This window comes from Oreochromis niloticus, linkage group LG3 (genome assembly GCF_001858045.2).
Source record: "Oreochromis niloticus isolate F11D_XX linkage group LG3, O_niloticus_UMD_NMBU, whole genome shotgun sequence".
In the NCBI taxonomy this organism is placed as follows: domain Eukaryota; kingdom Metazoa; phylum Chordata; class Actinopteri; order Cichliformes; family Cichlidae; genus Oreochromis; species Oreochromis niloticus.
In genome coordinates, this window is record NC_031967.2 from 22,332,359 (window position 1) to 22,356,334 (window position 23,976).

The following is a 23,976-nucleotide window of genomic DNA, read 5'->3' on the forward strand; positions in this document are numbered from 1 at the left end:
GCAGAATGACGCGACGGTCACAGAATAAAGACATAAATGTTCCTTGACGGGTACGCCCAGTCTAAAAAAAACAAAACATAAACGTATCACAATACCAACCGAGTGGAGAAAAACAGACAACCTGATCACCTGTAAGGTGACACCTGAGGCCCAGACACAACTGCTGGGCATGTAGAGACAAGAAGGGAAAACCAGGGGAAACGCACAACTGACGGCGCTAATGTCTCCGTGTGAAGCTGCAGGAAAAATGTGGCCCGCAAAGCAATTATAGCTGCATTTAAAGTGTGTATAATTTTCCGGTTGCAGGGAGTGTAGCTTGCGGTCTGCCGTGTTTTAGGAAAAACCTTGAAGGCTTTGTTAATGCACGCCTTCGGGGTAAAATGATATGGGGTCAGTGAACAACACAAGGAAGCCTTTGGGCGCTTTTCCAGCTTCTTTCCTGTGTCTGCCGACATGAGATATCCACCAAATGCATTCTAGCTGCGGCTCATTACTGTGACTCTCACAGTTTACACACAATGGAAACAACTCAAGCAGCTCCACCTATTACAGCATCCAACCGACAGACGCCAGCTGATAATGTTAAAGCCTCTGCTTCCAGATAAACCAGACAAAGCATCGCCCAGACGTTTAATTTTTCTAATGAGATCACGGACGTCAAATCCAGTCATCCTTCACCGGACAGTAATTTACTTTACAGTTTGTTTTGAAAGGAGCACTTTGCTCTCATCCACTTTCCAGCACCTCCACTCAGCCCTGGAGACCAATGCAAGCTGATCTGGCTGTCCCTCGGGGTGCCAGAGCAGAGTGTCTGCAACTGTTGTGCCTCTAATGGACAATTTTCATTATTAAAATGACAAGTATTTAAAAGGTTCCCCCACATTCCTCTGAGCAGGGTCGGAAAATCTTCTGGAGATAAAGAATCACCGATATCAGGGAAAAATAAAGATTAAAAAATTATTATCAATTGCATTAAAACTGCGGTGTGTGAAGATAGACAAGTCCAAGTGGTGGACATAGGAAAAAATACACAAACGAAAAAAGAAAAAGGAAAGGACCCCCCCCCCCCACACACACACACACACGCACACACACACACACACACAAACACACTGCAATTCAATTCCAGCAGCAGATTAGAATCAAGCACAACAACATTTCCACATTTTCTGCATCAACAAGTCCATAAATGCACATTCCAGTGACAATTACCCCTCATTCAGGGCTTTTACAAAGGTACAGATGAACATCTTGCACATATAAAACATATTCACCCAACACAGAATCTATATCACCTTTAAAACATCCTGTACATAAAAGAATCAGCGAAGACGTGGTGGTTGCACATGATTTGAAACTGAAACTTTCAAAATAACCTTTTCCTGACTGTGTTGTGTGTTCAGCATCGGTTACCACGGTGATTTATCCAGGTAGAAAGAGAGTCACTTCCGTGACACAGAACACTGTCTTTAAGTTCAACCTAACCTGCTAACCCATTAATTTTGCTTCCTAGTACACCCCTCTGGTTAAATAAAGGCTCAGCCCTACACTCAAAACAAATCCGTAGATAATACAGAACGAGGTGCAGTTTTAAAGTGAATTTACAATAAGTAACCTGCCTTTATTTATTAAGTCATGGTGTTTTTCTACATGTCCTGCATTTATAAGGAATTAATATAGAGAAAAACATAACTGATGTTAATTTTTGGAGTAGATAGTAAATAGAAGAGTGTATTATTTTTACATGCGTGTGCCATGCAGTGTTTCTTAATGCTGCTCCCCTCACCAGCTGCACCATCTCTTTTCTCCTATCTAGCTTTACGTTTTCTTCCACAGTAGGAGGAGGGGGGAGCTGAAGTGGAATGGGCCGAGGGGGAAGGTCCCATGTGGCAGCCCCTACCTTACCCCCTAACCCCCTCTCACCTCGCTGGTCCTCCTTTGGGGACCAGCATGCAAGCACATGAAACAGCTGGTGTGCTCAAAAAAGCAATTATAAAGCCCCCGGGCCCCCTGCCTGGCTGCCTGTAGGACCGGGGCAGGGGATAGTGTGGTCATTAGCATCCCCGGACGAGTTTTAACGAGGGGCCACCACAAGGACGGTTGGAGGGGTGACCCAGCAGGTTCACATCACTTATATCAGGTGGAAATTGGAATTTCAGATGGAGGAGAGGTGTGTGTTTGATATTTTATTTACACTGCGTTTTGTGAGGGGCCTTGACACAAAGTAAAACAGGTGGTCCATACAGTTTTTCTCCAACACAAGCTTCAGTTAAAGCATAAATGGCTAAAATAAATAACTAAATAAATGAATAGCAAGCCAAGTTTCTTTATGCTGTGGGGATGTTATTCAGTTGGTGAAGCTAATGAAAAGCCTGTGTATCTGAATTAGTCCTCGTTCCTGTTGTGCTCTCTGTGGATTGATTTGTCCCCTGAAGGGAACTGGAAGCTCAGGTGTTGACTGTGCTATTGATTCGCCTCCTACCAAGTGTTGTTAAAACTCTTCAGTGGGGGAGCAGAATGAAAAACCACATGAACCAGCCTCATTAAAATACATTTTTTGACCCCTCAGGTGACTGCAGGAAAAACTGAGTGAGAATGATTTTTCAGCCTAACGCTACATGTAGCATTTCTATAACGACCTAGTAAGATCTGGTGGCTCAGATAACTGTGGTCTGTAGACTGTGTCTCAGACATTTACATACTGATTTGGTTCTTTGATCTCGGTTATTGACAGCAGTCGCCTATCCATTTATCAGGAAGGACACAGTCCACAGATCACTGATGATTTAAATGTCATGCTAGCTCAAAGATGATTAACAGGCTCCAGAGGTCTGGTAAACTTAGAGCAGATCTACAGATTTTATCAATCCATTTCATCAGGCACACAGAGCATAGCCACTGTGTAAGCTCAGCGTTTTTGCAGTTAGCCTCTTGGTGTGTTGAAACCAAACACGATGACTGAAGGAAAGACTGGTTCTGCTTTATAGTCCTTTATGCATTTATACACTTACTCATCATACCAGCACTTTTTTCAGTGACTAAGTGCTTTTTTATCTAGCATTCACATACGGCAGATATCTATAGGCTGTACTGTACATGTGGTTTACATGAACAAGTAAAGCATCTCTGGCACTACCTGCTGTGGTGATTCCTTGTGAATAAGGAAGTAGATGAAAGTAGCTTTTTATGGACTGTGCTGCTGTAAAAAAAGACTTGAAACTAATGACTGAGACCATAAATCCATCATTAAAGTATTTACTGACGTGACAGCGCAATGGAGCAAGGGGTAATCTTCTCAAAGATCCCTCCAGCCAGATGTGTCGCCCCCTGCTGGCCATTAGAGCAAACAGAAACCTCTGCATTTACTTCACATTTTAGACCCGGAGGATACCTCACTGTTTGCTCTGCACCAAATTACGGTGCAGTCTGCCCCATAGCTGCTGAAACATTTCACCAAAAGACAAAAATGTGAACCTCAGTGGGCCTAAATGTCACCATCTTCTTCTCCTTCTTCTTCCTCTTTGGGCTTCGCTCTGTAGTTTCATCACAGAACCTACAGAGAGCAGGTTAGGGTGTGTCTCTGTCACACCAACGCTCTGCATGTCCTCCTTCTCTATAGCCATTAACCTATTTGACCAACAGTAGCACAGTTTCCAACAGCACCCTGCCGGTCAGCGGCACCAGGCCTCGACTGATCTGACAAAGATTTTGTGCCGGGTGCCGTGCCTGAAGCAGCCCTTCTCATTCTGGGCTTGTCAAAACATGCAAATGGAAAGTTAGACATTTTAATCTCAGGAAAAAACATCTGATTGCATAGAGAGTGATAGTTTTATTTTGGTGGAGAACTGTTTAGCCTTGAAAGCACAGTGATTTGCTTGTTGTTTGCTCTTCTCACGTGAAGTTTATCTGAAGTCCGTGTCAGGACAACAGAAACTCATCGGAGGTTTAAATGGGACACATCAGTCTTTCACGTCACTGGGGAAGGCTCAAGTCTAGTACGACTCAGGGAGGTCAGCGGGGGTCAGAATAATCCCCCATCTCTCTCTCTCACACACACACACACATGCATGAATGCTTACACATAATCCCCACAGCATGCTCGGTGAAGCCCAGCCTGGACTCACAGCAAATCAACAGTTGTTGTGATGAATAAGTGATCAGCAGCGCTGAATAATAAATGACATGTTTTATTATAATGTGACTTCAGTGTTTTATTTTTTTATTTCCCCTGGTTTCAGGATAGAGCTCATAAGGCAGAGAGCCACTCGCCTCCAGCTGTATGTGATAACGATGTGTCGCCACCCGAAGTATGTGGCTGTGAGGTGTGAGATGGCTCCACGCCGTATGATGGGCTTTTTTTTTATGCCTCTCTGGCATCCAGAACCTTCAGGTGCCCCCAGGCAGGATTCACAGTTGCCTGTAATCAACGTCAATATCATTTCATGACTGAATCTCATCTCAAAACAGGGACATTTATTTATTTAGCTATTTATTTTACTTTACATCACTGGTGTTGATTTGGTTTGTACTCAGTTTGACTAAAGTTGTTTGTTTTATTGTATTTAATATTCTGTGCTGATATGAATTGACCTACTGTGTAGGTGAAAAACATGTTTGCAGCTGCATAAACGCACAGAACATTCAATGAGCCATTAAAGGGCTTTTTTCTATGCACGTGAGCCTCATTATGACACTAAATGTTTTAGGACACATTAAATCAGAGATATCTTAACATAAGAGAAAAAACTGTAATTTCAACAGCAAGATTTCTATGTAAAGATGTGTAAAATTATAGAAAATTACAGAAAAAGTCCTGCTAGCTCATTATGCACCCTGTCTTGTATTTATAAGACATACATGTTTCGTTGATTCACAGAATTTTTTCTTTATGTTTGTCTATTACTCAGTTCCTTTTTGGTTCAGCATGAATAGCCATGTAGGAGCTTTCAATCAGCAGGAAAAGCTTAAAACTGATGAAAATACAGTTAAAAGTCCAAAATTGAAAGCCCTTCACATTCTCCAGCCTTTCAGTGGGCCACATTGGAGTCTTTGCTGGGCCAAGTCTAGCCCCAGAACCTAGTGTTTGACCCCCTGCATTATATATATATATATATATATATATATATATATATATATATATATATATATGATAGCCTATATATCTTTATTTGACTTCATCTCTTCACTTGAGCTGTTTCAGCTGGAAATTGCCCACTCGGCAGCTTTGCAGAGTGTCGGCTGCGGAGTATAATCCCGGGCTTTGGTCTCAGTATTGAAATAAATTCAATAAATATCCATTTAGCCTGGTAGCGTTTATTTGTGAGACGTTCCTCACATGACATCACACTAGAAAAATGTTTTTCTTCCACTTATCCGCCTCTTTAATCGCCTTTTAGTCCATCAGATTCATTTTAAGATAAACTGGAATCCTGGTATTCGGTCAGGTGTGAATTTCTGGCTTCAATAGCCGGAAATGTACTCCACAAAAAAATAACAATCAAGCGATATTATTGTTTGGTCTCTGGTTTATTATAAGGCTGACACGTGTGCAGTAATGGGAGGCAGTGGATGGTTATCGGGGCCCAACAGCCATGTTTCTCTGCCGCAGGGGTCTCCTGGGTAATTACAAACAGCCCCAGTCAGTGAAAAGCATCCAGACTTTGGATGAGCCAGCTCGTGTTTGTTATCACTGAAATGTCCTGCTGATCTGTTAGAGAGGAATCATATTAATGATCGTGTCTAATATACAGCTCGGGGTTTCCGCACAAACGGACTCCGCATCTTCTCCAGACACTAAGCGCGTGCACGCAGCAGCACGACCTGGGGCACTTCAGGCGCCCCCACAGGTGCATTTTTGCGGTGATCACGTGTGTGCCCGCCCCGCTCACCAGCCTCCAATAAAGCACGGCAAAAGTCACCGCTCCTCTCCCTTCTAGCAGCCAACACCGCAACGAGGGAGGCAGAGATCAGCAACGGTGACGTGAAACGAAACCAGCACCGAGTCCGTACCCGCGACTCCAGGAGGATTAATTAGTAAACTAAAGCTCTCGGTAACCGGACGCCGCTGGTGGTGCTGGCTCAGAGCTCGGCAGAGGACACAGGGCCACCGGCGCATGTGGAGGTTGTGTTTTTCAGAGAAGGCCAGGTAAGTCCTCCTCCTCCTCCTTTGCGGTGAAGCACGTCTCCGCTCGCTTTCGGTGCAGCTTCTTTTTATGCGTCAGCGTATTCCTGTTTGGACCATGAGGCTGATGACCATATGTGCGTGCGTGCGTGCGTACGTGCGCTTGTGTCCGAGACACAGACTCACAAACTCAGCTCACTTTTAGCATCCATAATTTAGAATCCGCAGTGAGCAAAGCTCCGGGTTTTTGCGGAGCATCAGCACCGGAGGCACACACGCGCTGTCTGGGGATTGCTTAGAAAAGACCCCCACCCTCCTACCCTTTCGGCGTGACCGTGGGACCATTTAGAGCTTTAAATGCCGGCTGAATGATTGGATCAGCTGTAAAGAGCGACTGTGTGTGTGCAAAGTGCAAGCAGCGGCAGCCAGGGCTCTCTGCGTCCTGCGATATTATCAGAGAGCACGACATGACAGACTGCGTCAGGAATGAGAAAAAGAAAATATATTTGGACTCCATCGTGGAAATTCAGTCTGCAGACTTCACGAGTGCACATCATATTTCAAAGGGTAATGTAAGAGTCGCAGTTAAACCCAGCCACGCTTTTCCAAAATAGTCTTGTTTTATTTTTGTGACGTATACGATGATTCGTCACAGCTGTAATTAAAGTATTGTCCCCCTCAGCACAAGCAGCAGGAGTTTTATTTACAGACTGTTCGCATCAGACGCGCACACTTTATGATTTATTGAATTGACGCCCCTGTGCACGCCCCCCTCTCCGCTCTCCCTCTTCAGTTTCAATAGGCTGGAGCTCCAGTGAGGCAGGTCTGCGCGCACTGGAAGCCCGGGATTCAATTGGTGGAAGTATAAAGTGGAGCCCCGTCCTCCTTTCTTTTTCTTTTTTTTCTTTGCTGCAGGAGGAGCAGACTTGGGGGAAATTGAGAGAGACGCCGCTCAGCAGCAGCAGCAGCAGCCTGCGCAGTTTAGAGAGAGAGTACGGCATGAGGGACTTCACCCCCAAACTGCGCACCGACTCTGCAGGATGCACCCCTGCAGCTGTGTAGCTGCTTGAGGACGCACTGAGACGAGCTCGTTCCGGACGTGTGCAAGAATCTCTGAGGGATTGGGCCTGACTGGTTTCTGACCGCAGCTGCAACATTTGGTTTATCGTTCCTGCTCTCCCGAGAGCCGTGCGCTGTGGCCTTGTAGCGGACATGGGAAATGTAAACAGTAATCGGGCTGGATTTTAAACTACGCACACGTCCCAAGTCTGCCTCCTCCTCCCGGGCCGTCCGAGACGGAGATGGAGACGGAGAGGATCGTGCATGAGCAGGAGGGAGAGGCTGAGCCGCCCATGCACCACGTCCATGGAACCAACCGGATTAGACCGTCCTCATACCGGGCCCTGCGCAGCGCCGTGTCTACCCTGGCCCGCCTGGATGACTTCAGCCGCGAGAAGATCGGCGCAGGGTTCTTCTCCGAGGTGTTCAAGGTGAGAAAACGGGGTCTAAACGGGGTGACGGGACAAGTTTTCACTTAACTTCCACGAGCTGATTTTGAGTGTCGTTTGTGACAAGCTCGAAGTTTAAGGTGCACATCCTGCAGTCTGAGTCGAGCCTCTAAACTTTCTCTATTTTAAGACTGCAAAGAGATGTACTTCCTGATGCCCCAGAATGAGTTGTTGACTTCCTGTCAAGTCTCTTTATGGTGCCGAATAACTGCTGAGGAAGCTGATGATGCATTTTTCTTTCTTTTTCTTTTTTTTTTCTTCTTTTTTTTTTTTGTTGATGGATGGCATCATGGTGTCCACACCTGTTTGCAGTGACCCATTAGTTGGTGAAAGGTGGACGCAGTGTTTTGTTTTTGCCTCCCAACCCTGTGTGTAAGGGGATATGGTCAGTGCAGGTAGATCATGTACACCTGTAAGGTGACCCTACTCCTGACTCTGCTTGCAACAGCGGCCTTCATCCCCTTTTGTCACGCTGCCTTTTCAGTTGCATCGAGCCCAATTCTGAGGTACGCCTCATTAATGATGGCTCTGAGTTGCCAGGGTGTGATGGTGTGAAAGGGATCACTCCAGGAGGAGCTGGCTGAGAAGAAAATGGGGCGAGTGCTGATGCAGATTTCGTTCCAGGTGTGGCTGATTTATTTATTTGTCCACACTGTGGCCTTGCAAATACACAGGATCACCAAACTTACCATCTGCAGCAGCGTAGCAGGTATAGCTTTAATCTCTCGAGTCTGTGTTTCATCACGGTCGTCTAGCTGCACCAGGAGCTCCCCGCAAGGTGTTTTAGCAGGTGTTTGTCTGTGTCTGACGAGATTTTGTCAACACAATGGTGTCACAACTCTCCACAGCTCAGTTATGAGACGCTACAGGTGTGTAGTTGAATTTGCAGATGGGTGTGGCGCGACCTAAGAATTTATTGGGCTTGATTCAAAGATTATGAGGATTAGGGGCTTTAATCTAGAGCATACTGGGGCTTTATGGTAGCACTTGTTGTCACTGTTGATAAAGCTGATGGTTTTTAGCTGCAGATTAATGAGCTAATGGTTGCAGCTCTGCATTTCTTCACTGAGCAGCAGTGTAGGTGACTGCAGCAGCATTTGGTATGAATTAAAACGGTTCAAGCTTCTTTTTAATCTAATAGGATCAAAGTTGGAACAATAAATTTAAGTAGGTTTCGTTGTTTAGTGAAGGCAAAACGGCCTACTTTCTAATCATTAAGTTTCAGGCCAGCGCTGACTACCTGCTCTCTTGTGCTTTCTGATGAAAGGTGATTGCCGTTTAGTCCCTAAGTGCTGCTAAAACCTAACCCAGAAATTCTCAGGCAGTGCAGTTGTCAAATTAAACGACCCAGCTGTAGTATTTTATAATGGTGTGGGTTTTTTTTTTTTTTCACACCCTATATCACACTTGCATGTGATTCGACAGGCTTTTGCAATAAATCTGCATCTTTAAATTGAATTTACTGTGAGAAAATAGGCGTGTTAGACACTATTTACTCTATAGATGAAGGGCTTCCTCTGGGGTTATAGCTTCTATATTTTTTTTTTTTTTAATAAACTGTTGAAGTTTTATTTAATTTGGTTTTATGTTGGTAGAAGGAAATTAACTCTGGGTTAGTGTGTTGGACTTTGTTTTCCCTTTTAAGTGGTCGTACGAGTGTGGATGTCAGTGAGGTTGCTGGTGAAAATAATTTGGGTGCAGCTCTTATCGTGTGATCTGCTCGTATACAATCATCACACTTCTAGCATCGATGCTTCACAGGCTGCATGTACCAGCCTGGACTTAATGACTCTAATCTAAAGCATTAGAGTATTCATAGTCGCATTTAAGTTGCAGCTGTGGATTTCCTCCATATCACTCCTGTCACAAGTGTCTGAGTGTGTGGCTGGTCAGGCTTTCTGTGTGTATCCCTGTATGTATGGAAATAGAAACACTTGTACGTTAACCCCCCCTACAGTAAATCACTGCCTGGCTGAAGAATTTCTTACTGATCAGTTAATGTGTTTGACTTCAAATGTATAAATTATTAGAAAGCAGCAATGTGATTAATTTTGTAAACAGTTTATCAAAGGATTGCGAGCTCAGTGAGGGGAAGCCCTGCTGTTCAATACTGACATCAGTGCCTATAAAATAAACACACCTTAAAGGTAAATCTGTCTACAGTAACGACTAGTTCTTGTTAAGAGATTATTTTGAGTGCCTTCATTTTGACGTGACAAACACCTAGATGAGGTCATGTGTTCGATCTGTGGTAACATACAGGTTAACAGCTGGCTGTAAACAGCTCCAGCTGTGTTCAGTGCAATCCACTAGTCTTTAAAAGCATTAGTGGGACTTTAGAGGATGAATTTGGTCCTCCTGCAGATTGTTGCACAACTAAACTCGTGATATGAAATCACATGGAGTGGGTGCATAAGATGCTGAGTACAGTAATTATTTCCATCATCAATCATACTGTTGAACAGGCGTTTGTCAGAAATGGTGGCGCATGCTTATTGTGGCAAATTATGAAAATGAAAGGGGTAAAAAACACAAAATGATCAGTTTCATGTAAGGCAAAGAAAAGCAGCAGGGTTTGATTTTAAAAGCTAAGGTTTTAGAGTCGTGTCAAAACGGCACATTATTTCAAATATTTCTAAAAAGTTGGTCTCTACTTCTAACATTTTAGAGGTTAAAAAAATAATTGGCTGGGTTTTGGAGTCTAATGCCATTTTCACACATGCTTTGCAGCCCTGAACTTATCTACACACGTAACCCAGTTGGCGTGCGCGAGAGATCACAAATGACTCATGCATCAGGTGGCCTTTATCTTGTCCGTTCCCTCGTACAAAGTTTGAGGAAAAGTGATGACTGTGCAGCGTCTCCGCCGTCTCCTGTGCGCGCTGCTCGGGCCAGCGGATTTCCAGAAGGGAGACTGTGTTCGACACAGATGTGAGAGAGTCCCGATGATCATTTGTGCTTTCATTTGTGGAAAAAAAAGTTCTTTTCACAAGAAGTTGACTCATCATACAAAACACGATTAAGTAAAAACATCTAATTCTTGCTTTTGAGTGCTTCAGTTTAAAAGAAGTCCAGTTTAGGTCGACCTGCACTAAACGAGGCCTTTTGTGTTCTGACTTCGCTCTTTGTGCTGTTCTCGTTCTCAAGGGAAAAAAATGTTCTTGAGGCCACTCGGCTTCTTGAAGCCACTCCCTCAGCTTTGCCCTTTGAATGGCCAATGAGCATGCAAATGTCACTGTGCTCACTGCGGTCTTGTTAAGTTGGCACTTGAGTCTGGATGAGCGTGCTCTTTGATAGTGCTATATAAATGCAAAATTGTTACCACAGCTATCAGTCACATTTATAAGTGTGCTGTACACGGCTGACCGAACAGCGGCTCCCGTATCCGGTTTTAGCTCGGAGGAAGAAGGCCCGACTGTTCAGCAGAAAAATCCCCCTACCTGATGTTTTGTTTATGAAACTTTACTAAACTGAAAGTGTGTATGGTCCGCGCTTTGAAATGGATGTTCCTGCACTTGCTCACAAAGGCCTCCTGGCCTCCTGCCATGTGTGTGCTGCTGTTGTGCTTCAGATCAATGGTGGCTCGCGGCAGGCAGACAGACAAACGGGCAGCTATTCACCTCTCCAGAGTGAAATTGTGCAATCTGGGAGGGGTCGGGGGGGGAGAATGGAGGGCAGGGCGATTTTTTTTTTTTTTTTTTTTTTTAAAAAGGGAAGGGAGCGCACGTGTTAAGACAAATCCTCCAGGTGCTGTAATTCATCTTCTTTTTAATATCGTTCAAAGCAAAGTTCTGGACGTGTCTGTGTGTAAGTGCCAGCTTGTGCACTTGTGCAATACTCCTAATTCATCAGCCTGATAACCCAGAGGCTCGAAAGCAATAAAGCTCCCATTCACAATTAAACTGCATCATAAGCCGAAGGTTCAGTTAAGTGTAGGATGTGGTTATTTATTCTGTCCCTTTCTCACGGCTGCAGGGAGTTGAGCAAACAAATTGGATCAATTTCTAATTGGATTATTGTTTTACTTCATATTACTGCGTCACGCTCCGGCTGTTTCTCCCCTGATAATAGACATGTTTGCAAACGCAGAGAACATCAGACGTCCAAGAAGAAGCACACGTTGAAGATTTGGTTCTCATTTGGACTTTCTCCATCATTTACATGAGACATGGAAATCTCAGCATTGGCAGAAAATCCCCCTCCGCTAAGGCAACCTTAGCGTTTGATGTCTTGTCTGTTCAGACAGGACTTGAAATTGTTATATCTCAAATTGATGAGTCTGAGGCTGGTGATGGTACGACGCACTCATGGCACGACTGAATTCACAGGTCATTGACTGTATGAAGGTTTCCATGTGGGTTCAACTCATGCTCGGCTCACTGCACATCAGTTTTCGTACACAGGAAGTGATGAGGAACCGGATCCCGGGCTGAAGACGTCACATGACTGCAGTCACACCTCGCTCTTAATGTGTGAGGGCTCTATCACGTCTTGTTTTTTCAGTTATAATTGTAAAACATGAACTGACAGTTCGCTGGGTAAAGGTAACATCTTCCACCTACACATAGGAATTAAACTGGTTCCAGATCCTTCAATTCACTGGATTTCTATACCTCAAAGCTTATCAGAGTATCTATTATCAGTGCTGGTATGTGTGTGGGGTTTTTGTTTTGGTTTTTTTGCTCATAGCTAAACTGTGATGTCAGTCTCATGCCAGTGCACACCTCCATGTACAATTTTATTCTCTGCTGCTAATCAGATGGTAGTTGATGCTGAAAACTTTTCTTTCCCACACAGAAAATCAATCGCATAAAGGAGCTGGTGAATAATCAAACCTATAAGCAGAATAGGCAGATGTGCTGCTGTCAAAGGTTTACCTGTACTCGTCCCTAGTTCTACCTCCCAGTATCACTAACATTTTTTAATCTCATTATTTTTGACCTGTCTATAAATACATGACTGTCTGATTTGTAAGTTGTATTATGCAAAATTTAAACTGCTAACAGCTGCTGTGCATCTGCAAGCCTCTTTGCAACCCACCTCCCTTCCGGCTTCTCCTTTTCATGCTGTTTCTGATTTAATCAGTGTCCTGTTACTGATGCCTGTCACTGATGCCTGCCCTGCTGCGCTCTCTGTCTCCAGTTTTCCAAGTATGTGTATGGAGTTCCCAGAACGGAGCCATACCAGCAATTATAAAATTACTGCAGATGGAACACTAGCAGTCTTATTTTTTTCTAACTGTGCTCCTGACTGATGTGAGCTTAATAAGGTCAGAGCCCAGATGTTATCTTTCAGTGTAGCAGTTGTTGTAGTTTCACCAGTGTTTTCCAGTCTTTATGCTAATTACTACAAGCAGCCTGTTATCTTAGTGTTATATTTAACCAACATGCTGTACCTGATATAATTCCCCATTTCCTGATTGCTTTATTCTTTTGGTAATTGAGCTTCAGCGTCACTGCCAGTTTTTCACAAACACTGTGAATTTCCATGAAACTCCTCACTGTAAGAAAGCCAGTCATCCTGGTAATTATCATACATGCTCTGATTAGCCCGACTGGAGGCTGTGTGTGCATTTGTTTTGGACTCTGCGTAAACCTGATGCAAGATAACAAGCTGATAGAGAGCAAGTGGATAAGAAGTGGGATTTAGGAGTCTTGTCCCTGTGATTGAAGAGTGTCGGTCAGCTGTATGTGACGGGTTTGTAAGGTGGAGGAAATGGTTTGTCAGACGCTGCTGTGCTGCTGCTGTTCGAGTGTTTATCAAGTTTATATCTGCTATCAAGACCTGTTGCTAGGCGAAAATTTACAATCATCAGCTATATTTGGCTTCTAGCGATAAGACTGTTTCCTGCTTTCTTTAAATGTAGAGTTTTTTTTTTCTTAAATGTAATAAGGGCTATGATATTTGAACATTTTAAATCAGGTTTAACCTGGAGCTAGATTATTTTCAGCTCACCATTTATCCGCTATAGTTAGCAAGCTGCCATTTATCCACTACTTGTAGTCGGACTAAAATGGTCCTGAAATTAATTGTTTAGTTTGCGGGTTATATGTATATTATATTTGGTAAATAAACGTGCTAGCTAATAAAGTTTCTTCCTTAAGTATTCCTTAATAGAGCATGCTTTGCTAATAGTTTCTATTTTGATTCGATTTCAGGATTCACAGGTCACTTAACACTGACCTGTGAGTCATTTAGGTACATAAAGATGCCTAACTCAATAAATGAGCTTGTATCGTCTGCACATAACAGACAGTGTGGTTAAAAAATGTGATTGAAGTTATGTCTTTTGGCACTTTTTTACTAGCAGCCTGTCACAAAAACACAGAACTGGTTCCAATTTCATTAGTTGAATCTATAAAAGATGTGAAAGAGCCATTAGCTTAAAACTTCATGGGGTGCAGTGTGTTTATTAAAAAAGGACTGGAGAAACATCTACAGTAGATTAACAATATCTGAAAGCCCTTAAAGTGGGAAAAATCCAGCACAGACCTGACTGATGCATCTGGCCCTTCAGTCGACCCTTCGTCGAAACATGTGCTGTTCACAGAAACCTCATCAGAAATGGTTGCAAGTCTTAGATGGCGTCTTTCTGTGTGTGTGTTTGCAATTGTTCCTCACTGTCCATGTAAAATATAAAGAAGTGATGGTTTTCCAAAGACTTGCACAGTACTGTACTCGTTTATTTTTGCATTTTCATAACATTCCTGCTCTGCCTCTCACTCATTTGGTTTTTATTGGATTAGCTGAGCTTAACTTTCAGTGGATCCTCTGATTACTGAAGAAATACCCCCGATGTACCTGTTACTCCTTGTTGGGATTTCTGTAATGGTGGCAGGAATTTTTGCCACAATGTTGTCTTCTTCTTTCTAACATTTTATAGACTTGGCAGTTGTTTTATGGATTTATTACCCAGCTTGATTTATATTCGAAAACATGACTTTCTTGCGGAAAACAAAATCTTTTCTTACATCTTATTGGTTTCACACTTCCTGAAATTGCATGGGAGAGAAGGAACTAAAAGCTTTTCGTAACCAGCGAATCTGGGAATCTCCCAGCAGGACGTGTCGGGATGTAATCAGTTCTTAGTAAATCCTGGCGGCTGGAACGATTTCAGCTCTGGAAATCTAAAACGACAACAAAGGAGGAGAAAAAACAGATCTCCAGTGTTGCATACACACAAACCGCGATCCATCATCAGCTGTCTCCTGTGTGCCTGTGATCATTTTCAGTGTTTGGGATTAGGAGGCGGGCTGGGTGTGTGTGCTTGTGTTACTGTTGGATGGCGGTGTTGGTATGGGAGAGCCAGTGCAGACTTGAAAATGATTGCTTTTAGTGTGGCACTTTTCCCTCATTATTCCCTTCCTCTGTCATTCCAGTCGGGGCCTGCTTCGCTGCAGCTCGCCGCACAAATATTTAGCTTTGTTTATGTTCTGCACAGCCACACAAACACGAAAGTGCTGAGCGTGTGGTGTTTCACGTCTTCATTTAAACCGCCGTGTTTATTGAATACAATTTTTCAACTTGACTGTGGATTAAAATAGGTAGTTGGGCAAGAGTTGCCCAACACTTATGTTTTCAGATCCTTCCCTTTTTTTGTTTTTTTGTTTTTTTTTTCTTTTCTTTTTCACCCCCTCTCGTCGTTACCAATAGATTTATATCAAGAGACACTTTGTGTGTTTACATCGGTGCACAATGAGCGTTTCCTCCCGTCCACTTGTTGGCGGGGCTGTAGCCTTTGCTAAACCTCAAGGAGAGCAACTCCCCTGTAAGAAGGTAAACAAGTGGTTCAGTATTTGTGTCGCCAGTGACGGTGGCTTAGTTCTTCACTGTTTTATTAAGGAGTCGCCTCAAGAAAACAAGATGTACTCTCTCACTACTTGTAGCATTAAAGCCACACATGGTAATTTATTGGCCGTTTATGTTTTATACATATATCTTTCTCCAAAATTTGCCACTTCCAAATCCAGCGGACATATGTCCTCATTATATTTGTTAAAAACATAAATTCCCTCTTTAAAAATCTGAAATTAAGGACAAGTAATAGTCCGGTAATTACAAATAACACTTTCCAAAGTGTGCATGACTTTATTAGAGGGGACTTTAAAAGTTTGGGAATACATGATGGCATTAAGTCCCTGATATGAATCGAGCTCTAAACACTTATTCCAGCAATTCCCACAATGCAACAAATCACATGAACACCTGAATGAATTTCCACCTTGGACTTTGTTTCTTGTGGTCTTTTATTTTGAAAATCACTTAAAAATTAGGCCTCCGGATGGTTTCCTTGGATTTAAGAAGGCCAACTCGGCAAGGACCCAGGTCTGTCTTTCTTACTAGGCTCCCAGCACAGCTCCCAGGTAGATCCAGTCTCAGTGCTCCCTCTTTATCTCATGAAATAAAAGTTCAATAATTGGGAAGAATTTATGTGGGAATAGAAATTCCTGCAATCCTTCGAGTTGTGTTTTTTTTTTTTTTTTTTTGTTTTTGTTTTTTTCTTTGGTTAAATAATATTTTAAAAAAAGTCGGTGTCGTCATTTATGCACACTTTGATGAAGTGTTACTTATAACGTCATGCATGTCCATGTATCAATGAAGGAAGTAATTTTTCTAGAAGTAATCAGACACTCGAGGACTGTAGTTGAAAATCTGCCATGTGTCATGCACGCATGTGATCCTCATGCATGTATTAATCCAGTGGATGGAGACCTGGTCCTCATGTTCCTCTGTCTGCTTTAGCAGTGCCTCAGGTCAGCGATGATGAGCGTGTATTGCTGCATGCGTGAACTTAAATGACCCCTCTTTATTTTGGCCTGTGTGTGAGGAAGGGCAGGAGGCGTGGCCTGCTCAGTGTTGCTGTTGTGCAACAGACAGTGATCGTTTTTGTCGGCTCGTGGACTGCACGCCTCCCGGATCAGGTTGTTTCTGAACCCGACCCGACCGCACAGAGTGGGACCTCCCTGCTCGTTCACTGATGGACCCCCGCTTGGCTGGGTGCCTCGTCTCGGTCGTTTCCACGCATGCGTTCTTATTGAAACAGTCTGTGAGCTTCTTCACGCTATAACTGAGAGCAGAGCCTCAGGCGGCAGCTTAAGCCTTGAGTTGTTTTGCAGAAGTAATTTTATCCATCAAACACAAGTTTACTCCCCCCCCCTCGGGACTTTGCTCGGTCTCTTCACACTTCAGCTTTAACCTCACGTGTCAGTTTGGTTGATGTGTTGCTTCCTTTGTTAAAAATGTCTTGAAATGCTGATTGTGAGATAAATGTTGCTTTCCTTTTGTTAAAATGCTGCATAGGAAGCACATTCAGTGATGATGATTACTTTTTTGAAAGGGATGTTTTGCTTTCATATGCATCTACAAGCCAGTACTGTGAGGAGATTTGTCACATTTGTTTTGCTGTATAGTACAAGAAACGCATTTTAGTCCAGTCTCCCTGTATTTCCACTTTCTGATGTGGTTTAAAGGCTGATTTACTTTTTCATTAAAGTAGCCAGAGACAGGCTGCTGCTGGTGGGAAGCTGAAGTAACCATGAAATCCTCAAGGCCTTTGGAGTTGACCCCATGTCTGGAGGCAAAGTCAGAGAGAGTGTGTGTGTGTGTGTGTGTGTGTGGCTGTGTGTGTGTGTGTGTGTGTGTGTGTGGCTGTGTGGTTACAGCCAGCCTCACTCCACCTCTGCAGCAGTGTGTGATCTGTTCAGCACAGATTTTCTGTTTCTGCTTCCAGCCAGAGTCGCCACTACAAGGTGAAAGCACACAAAACACACCACAAAACACAGCATTACAGGAAATGAACATCAGCTTAAATGTCAAGCTGCTTTGATGTTCAGGAAAAATGGTTTGCATATCATAAAATGTAATCTGCATTTTACAGTTTACCAAACCATTTATATATTTGTTTCATTTGTTTACAGTCCAAAATCCTTAAGGTTCACTTGTTTGTGGTGAAACCGATTTGTTAAATAGGTGGTAGTGATAGTAGCAGTGACTGCATTTTTCAGTGTATTATATTCTTCGTGCCAACATAAACAAACTTCCAAAAACAAAATGATTTTTTTTTTTTGTTAATTTTCCCTCTTGTCCACTTTGCCTCAAAGTCAGTTAGCAGCTCTAGCTAACATTAGAAATGGATTCATTAATATTAAAAATATTAATCGCAAATGCCAAAACAACTGTCCCAGGAAAACTCGAGCAAACTGATCTTGCTTTAGATGGAATTTTGTTAGAATTCTCCACGTACCGGCTGTGGTTGGTAGCTAGCAAATAATCCACGTTAGCCATAGGCTATATAGCAGATGAGTGTAGCCATCACGACCATCAGTCGTGATTTTTATACATCTTGCAAACTCAGTGTCAGAAGGATTATCCATTTTATGTTCTTGGGACGTCATCACAAGTCATTAGTCGGTGCGTTTTCAAAGTAGCGCTAACCCCGATTTTGTGAAAACGCTAATCCTGAGGCTTCAAAACTTCGGAAACCAGTGGGCAGCTGCACCGTGGCTATGGCCATCTTTCAGACTTCTGCTCCAAATCAACATCGTGATGTAACCAGAACCTCCTGAGAAATGGAAAAACTACAAGGTGCAGGGTTAAGAGGGGTTTCCAGTTAGGATGCAGATTACCAGCAGAAGTCTAAATCAACCCACAAGTCTACTTGTAATCGGAAGGCTCGCCCCCTGGTGGCCAATAAATCCGTTTAACGCACATGCATGCTGGCTTCGCTTCTCAGACAAGGCTGTCTGTTATACTTTGATATTTGATACTTGAGTGTTTCAGTCAACAGTAGCCAGAAGAAAACACACACTTCATTGAGACTCCTTACAGCAGTTCACTGGCTGAGGGTACCTTGTGCTTGGATTAGACCCTGGCTACAGCTTGCCGCATTAACCGTAAGAAGCCTGGCCGCAGCACTGCAGAAACGACCATCTGTCAGGTTAAACTACAGGTCTGGTCTCTCCGAGGCTGCAACAAATGTCTGTAGTTTTTCATAGTACGGTCTACATATGCTCTTTTCAAACAAGTCTTTCCTTCCAGTGCGTCGTCCATCTGCATCGCTGGCACGTCCTCCCCTCCCTCGCTGTGCATCAGTCTGCCTCATCGGGCTTCTGGCTAATGACAGACGATGCTGCACATGTTGGCTCTGCTGAGCGAGACGGCAAAAGATGCCAGTGACCTTTCCTCTGCTGACAGCAGCACTTTACAAGGCTCTGTGAGTTTGAAGGCAAGCGTTAGGGTGTGGCTGGGCACATGCATGTGAGCAGAAGTCTTTTTTGTGTGTGTAATTGGTTCATATCATGGGATAATCTCTATGTAGGCATGGACATTCCAGTGGCGAGTCCCTGGAGATGACCATCAAAGTGCTTGGAATGAAATACACCACGCATACGCTGTTGGCCTTACAGAGTTCAGCCTTTCAGATGGCCCAAAAAAAACCCAAACTGCACACGTAAGAAAAGGTTGCACTTGAGCTCCATGCTGAGTCAGGCTGACTCTGTGATGATGATGAGTGAGAGGTTGTTTGTTTGGGAGCTTAAACTGTCAGGGCAAAATTTGACAGGTCGAACAGGGCTGCAGTTCCAACCACTGCTGTCTCAGCAGTTGGTGCATGTTTGCAATGTAACCTGCCTGTGCGAGTCTGTGTGTGGCTGCCCGTTAATCACAGGATTACACAGCAGAGTGTCAAAAAAAAAAAAAAAAAAAATGTTTTCGTCTAAGTGTGAAGGCAGAGAAACTTAGACAAGTGTGATGTGAATCCACAGCCATGCAGGCTGCTTTCCAAGAGAAATTGGTGCTAATGTGTGCACAAAGAGGCTTTTTAAGTATAAAGTAACCTTTAATCAGCTTCAGGGCTCCATCTTCCAGCCCACATGAGTCTGCATCAGCCTCTAAGTGCAGCAGATGTATAAAGAGAAGTGGAGATTAGTCCTGCACCCCTCCCCTCCACACTTGTGCCGCTCAGCCTTCCTTTTTATTCTGCAACAGGAAGCAAGCGACTGTTCACAAGTGCAGTTGTGTCCGTGTGCGAGTCTTACATGTGTGCACCCATGCATGCGTGCAGCGCTCGCAGTCTGGAGTCCTCGAGCGACCTTGTGAAGAAGGGACTCAGCAGCTAGTCGATGAGAGTCGGTCTCTGCAAGGTTTAGAAGTGGACCGGCCTCACTGTGTGTGTCTGTGTGTCTGTGTGTGCGTTAATGGCATTACTCACTGCACTCTACTCTGTACTCTAATAGGCTTTGTGGTTTTTCTATCATCAGTCAGATCCAGAGCCCAGCTAAGATCCAGGCCAGTGTCCCTCTGACTTTAGTTCACGACTGCAGACTTTGACCCTCTCTCACGCTCTCTCACTCCTTCGCTTCACATTTATGTCACAAATGAAGATAAAAGGTTGCCGGTTTAGCTTTTATTGTTAGCTAAAAGGATATTTGATGTATAGCCAAGCTTTAAGGTCACCGTTTCAGACTGTGCATGTAAATAAGTCTCCACGAGACACTGAATTGCATCCTGCTAACCCTAACAAACAGACTGAGTGGCTTTAAAGGGGGTTTAGAGACAGCTTTAGAAACATTTAACACTGATTCAGAGTCTGTTTGGCATGTATATGAAAATTATACTTCCCAAAACCACGTCATAGTGCTGTCAGCGTTAATCTCGTTAAAATGACGTTAACACCATAACTGCATTAACGCGGCAAATCTCCGTTAATGAGTTAATGCGTTGACGCCGTCCAGTGCTTTCCAGAAAGTAAAAATGCTGTTGAATTTCTACCACTGAAAGGTGTTCATGTGTGCTCACTTTAACCTTTCTTGGTGTTGTCAGCTATTGAAGTCACGATTGATGTGATCTGACTAATGGAAAAGAGCAGATTTACAGTTAGCGGCTCAAAACTTGAGCACATACATGCTTCATTCTTTTGACAGTATGTCTGCATGCTCCATGTAAATACTTGTACCCTTATACTTAAATTTGTCTGGTTTTCTACCCGTGTTGTCCAGAATTATGTCAAAAAAGTTGTAAAAAGATATCAAATGAAGTCTTCTACTCTATATTAATAAAAAGTCTTAATATAGTGTTTCACAGGACTGGAGGGAGTGGATTTTCTAACAAATCCACCCCATGTTCAGACAGACGTCTCAAATTCTGCAAGCTTCAGTATACATGTTAAAGTTCCTGATGGTGCATTTATTATAAAAAGACTGAACAAGTATGGCCTGTTTGGAAGGATTTCTAGAAGAAAGTCTCTTTTCTCCATGGCAGCATGGCTTCGGTTTTCAAAGATGTATCTGAACAAAGCCGAAGACTTCTAGAGCAACGTGCTTTAGACAGACGAGACCAAAGTGAAGATGTTCGGCCGTAACGCACGGCTCCACGTTTGGCATGTTTGCTGAAAACCAAATGTCAGCATGGTAGTACAGCCACAGGACCTGGGCACCTTGCAGTCACTGAGTCGACCATGAATCCCTCTGAATACCAAAATGTTCTAGAGTCAAGTATGAGGTCAACTGTCTGAGAGTTAAAGCGTGGCAGAAACTGGGTCATGCACCAGCACAATGACCTGCAGACATGGCAGGAAATCTACAACAGAATGACTGAAAAAGAAAAGAATTAAAGGGTTGTAATGGACCAAAGTCCAGACCTCAGCCAGGCTGAACTACTGTGGACCTTTTTTATGAGAGCTGCACATGAGTGAATGCCTGCAAATTTTAGCGAACTGAAGAGTGGACCAAAATTCCTCCACTATAATAAAGGAGGTACTACAAGCTGCTGAATCATGGGGTGTGCTTTTCAAAGTCCTTTTCTTACATTTACGTACTTATTTTTCAGTAACTGGTAAATTTGTAAATGTACCGATACCCTGTTGCAATTGTTCGTGGTGAGATGTTACAATAACACCGTTACGCGTCATAGCAAGACTCAGCATTTACTGGAGCAGTGCAGCATGTTGTGTTTTTTTTTGGTGTTGGCTCCTTCATGCCAGACTACACTCTCACAGAGCTGCTAGACATACTTTTAGACATTTTGGACGGGATCCAAAGTAAACCGGTTGAATACACGTAGCAACACTAGAGGACAAATGAGTTATTTTAATTCCAGCTTAATTGGCTGTAACAATAATGCTTTGGACCAGTTAAATACTCTAACATCACTGAGCTATATTTGTTTGCATGCCAATGTATTTGTGATTTGTTTTAAGGGTAAAACAATTAACTTTGTTTGTAATTCAACAAGTCTATAAATCTCTGAAGGCAGCAGATGAAGCGTGAGTGGCCAGAATGCATAAAATGATAGAAAACGAAGACAGAATTTAGCAGCAGTCCCCTCTAATTGATTCACAATGCCAACATTTTCCTTTCACACTTACTCGTACATGTAAAACACTTAAAGTGCTGGCCTTTCTCACCGCGCGCACGCAGCACGCCGCACGCACGCCAAACATTCCCAGAGTGTTTTGCTTTCATCTGCTGCTCGTACACATTTCTGTGGAAGTCAAACTACTTGCCAAGCAAATATGCACAAACATGCACCCGCCGGGAAGCATGTCGCGTCTCCATAGTTACCATACCAGACGGCCTCATTGTCATGGCAGCAGGTTTGGTCAGACGAGCAGCCAAGAGGAGTGTGGAAGAAACTCGACCGACCCACTAAATGTTTCGTGGCCGGTTTCCAGATATCACTCAGCCAGCACTTGGATTTTTATTGCTTCAGAGGGTGTTGATGGTGTGACTGATGCATGTGTGATAGATCCGTCATCACCAGCGCTGCGCCGCACGCCTACTCTCCTCAGCCATACATCTGTTAACTGTGAGGCGTCTTAAATATTTCTTTCATCCAAATATGGAGCAGTCATGGCTTCCTCCCAGGGTGTGAGGCAGATTTTAAGTGTTTTTTGCTTGTGATGACAAATTGTCGTTTTTTTTTTCTTGAGTTTTGTGTGGAAATTGGAGTATGGTGTTGTAGCTGAACTCTTAGCTCTCGTTGCTTCAGTTGATCCAAATAAAGTGTTTGTTCTCCTTTCCCTCATCATCCAGGTGCAGCACCGTGTGTCCGGTCAGGTGATGGCTCTGAAGATGAACATCCTGGCCAGTAACAGGGCCAACATGCTCAGGGAGGTCCAGCTCATGAATCGACTATCGCACCCTAACATACTCAGGTAACTGAAATGTTGGCTTTCCCGCTCACTCTTAACATGAACTCAGTTTTTACCTTTTTTCATTTAAAAAAACAAAAACAAAACTTTTCTTTCCAGTGTTTGATTTTCATTGTGATCGCATGTCTCATCGTACACTGTAATGTACGATGAGGCAATACTCAGCCTTCAAACACTGGTGATGGATGTGGTTTGTGTGATCCACAAGAAGAGCCCACTGATTAGATTGTCAGTGATTGCACTGTTGTCTGTATCGTTCAGTTCCGTCTGGTGTTGAACTGTTTTGGTTTAGTGTTTTTTGCAATTTTTGCACAATTCCACTTTATGTGGTCCTGTTTGTTTATGTCATATGTAGCACCACGGTCTTGGAGGAACGTTGTTTCGGTTCACTGTGTACTGTACCGCTGCACATGCTTGAAGCCACTTGACTTGAAATTAACTTTTTAATGACCTTTTAATAGGAGTCTTTGGACCTTTTTGCAGTAGCCATGTAGCCTAAAGTGAACATGGATGTAGAAGTGGGTGGGTTATAAAAGGTCCATAGACCGCGTTGGTGCGCCTCACCTGCTAAAAAAGATTAAAAAAAAAAAAACCCAAAAACAACTTACTGCAATTAGCTGCACAGCAGACCATGTTATTGAACAATTGCAATAAAATGCTCCAAAAGGCACCAGAAACCACAAACTCTCGAGTTCCAGCTCAGTGATTCAGATTGGCAGAAGTGACACCTGCCCAGCAGCTTCCTCTGTCGGGACATGCCTCTCAAAGCAGCCGTGCATTTGATAAAACCATTTTATAACTGTTGACACTGTTTAAATGGTTGTGTAATATACCTGTGATAGTGCCTGTTCAGGGTGTGTCCGCCATACTAAAAAAAATCCTTGAAATGTATAAAAATGGAAAAAGTTTAGACTTGACATTAATATATGTTACTGTACTTTTTACCCGCAGGTTTATAGGCGTGTGTGTCCATGAGGGGCAGCTCCATGCTCTCACAGAGGTAAGAGTCATTAACGTGCTACAGCACAGATGGCGATCTGGTTTTGATCTCCTCACTTTGCCCTTTGTAGTGGTAACAGGCAGCTGTGTGCTGCACATGCGTCTCCATGAAAGCAATGAGGTGACTAGAAACAGATATTTATCTGCCTTTGTCCTCACTATAAACATTGTAGCAAGCAAGATTACCTTGTAGCAAGAAA

General features: G+C 43.4%; 1 protein-coding gene across 3 annotated transcripts in view; it reads left to right on the forward strand.

Annotated features, from left to right (window-relative positions):
• Positions 1–5,876: 5,876 nt before the first annotated feature.
• Positions 5,877–23,976, forward strand: part of tesk1b (testis associated actin remodelling kinase 1b) — a 29,675-nt gene continuing 11,575 nt past the window's right edge. Inside the window, exons 1-4 of one of the 3 annotated variants that reach the window (XM_003447575.5) lie at positions 5,878–6,145; positions 7,037–7,611; positions 22,659–22,780; positions 23,729–23,777. In XM_003447575.5, the coding sequence (XP_003447623.1) occupies positions 7,423–7,611; positions 22,659–22,780; positions 23,729–23,777 (360 nt within the window). In that variant the 5' untranslated portion in view covers positions 5,878–6,145; positions 7,037–7,422. Of the gene's footprint in view, positions 6,146–7,036; positions 7,612–8,315; positions 8,339–22,658; positions 22,781–23,728; positions 23,778–23,976 lie in introns of those variants that run through there. The other 2 variants (XM_025905521.1, XM_019353487.2) reach the window with 2 other exon arrangements.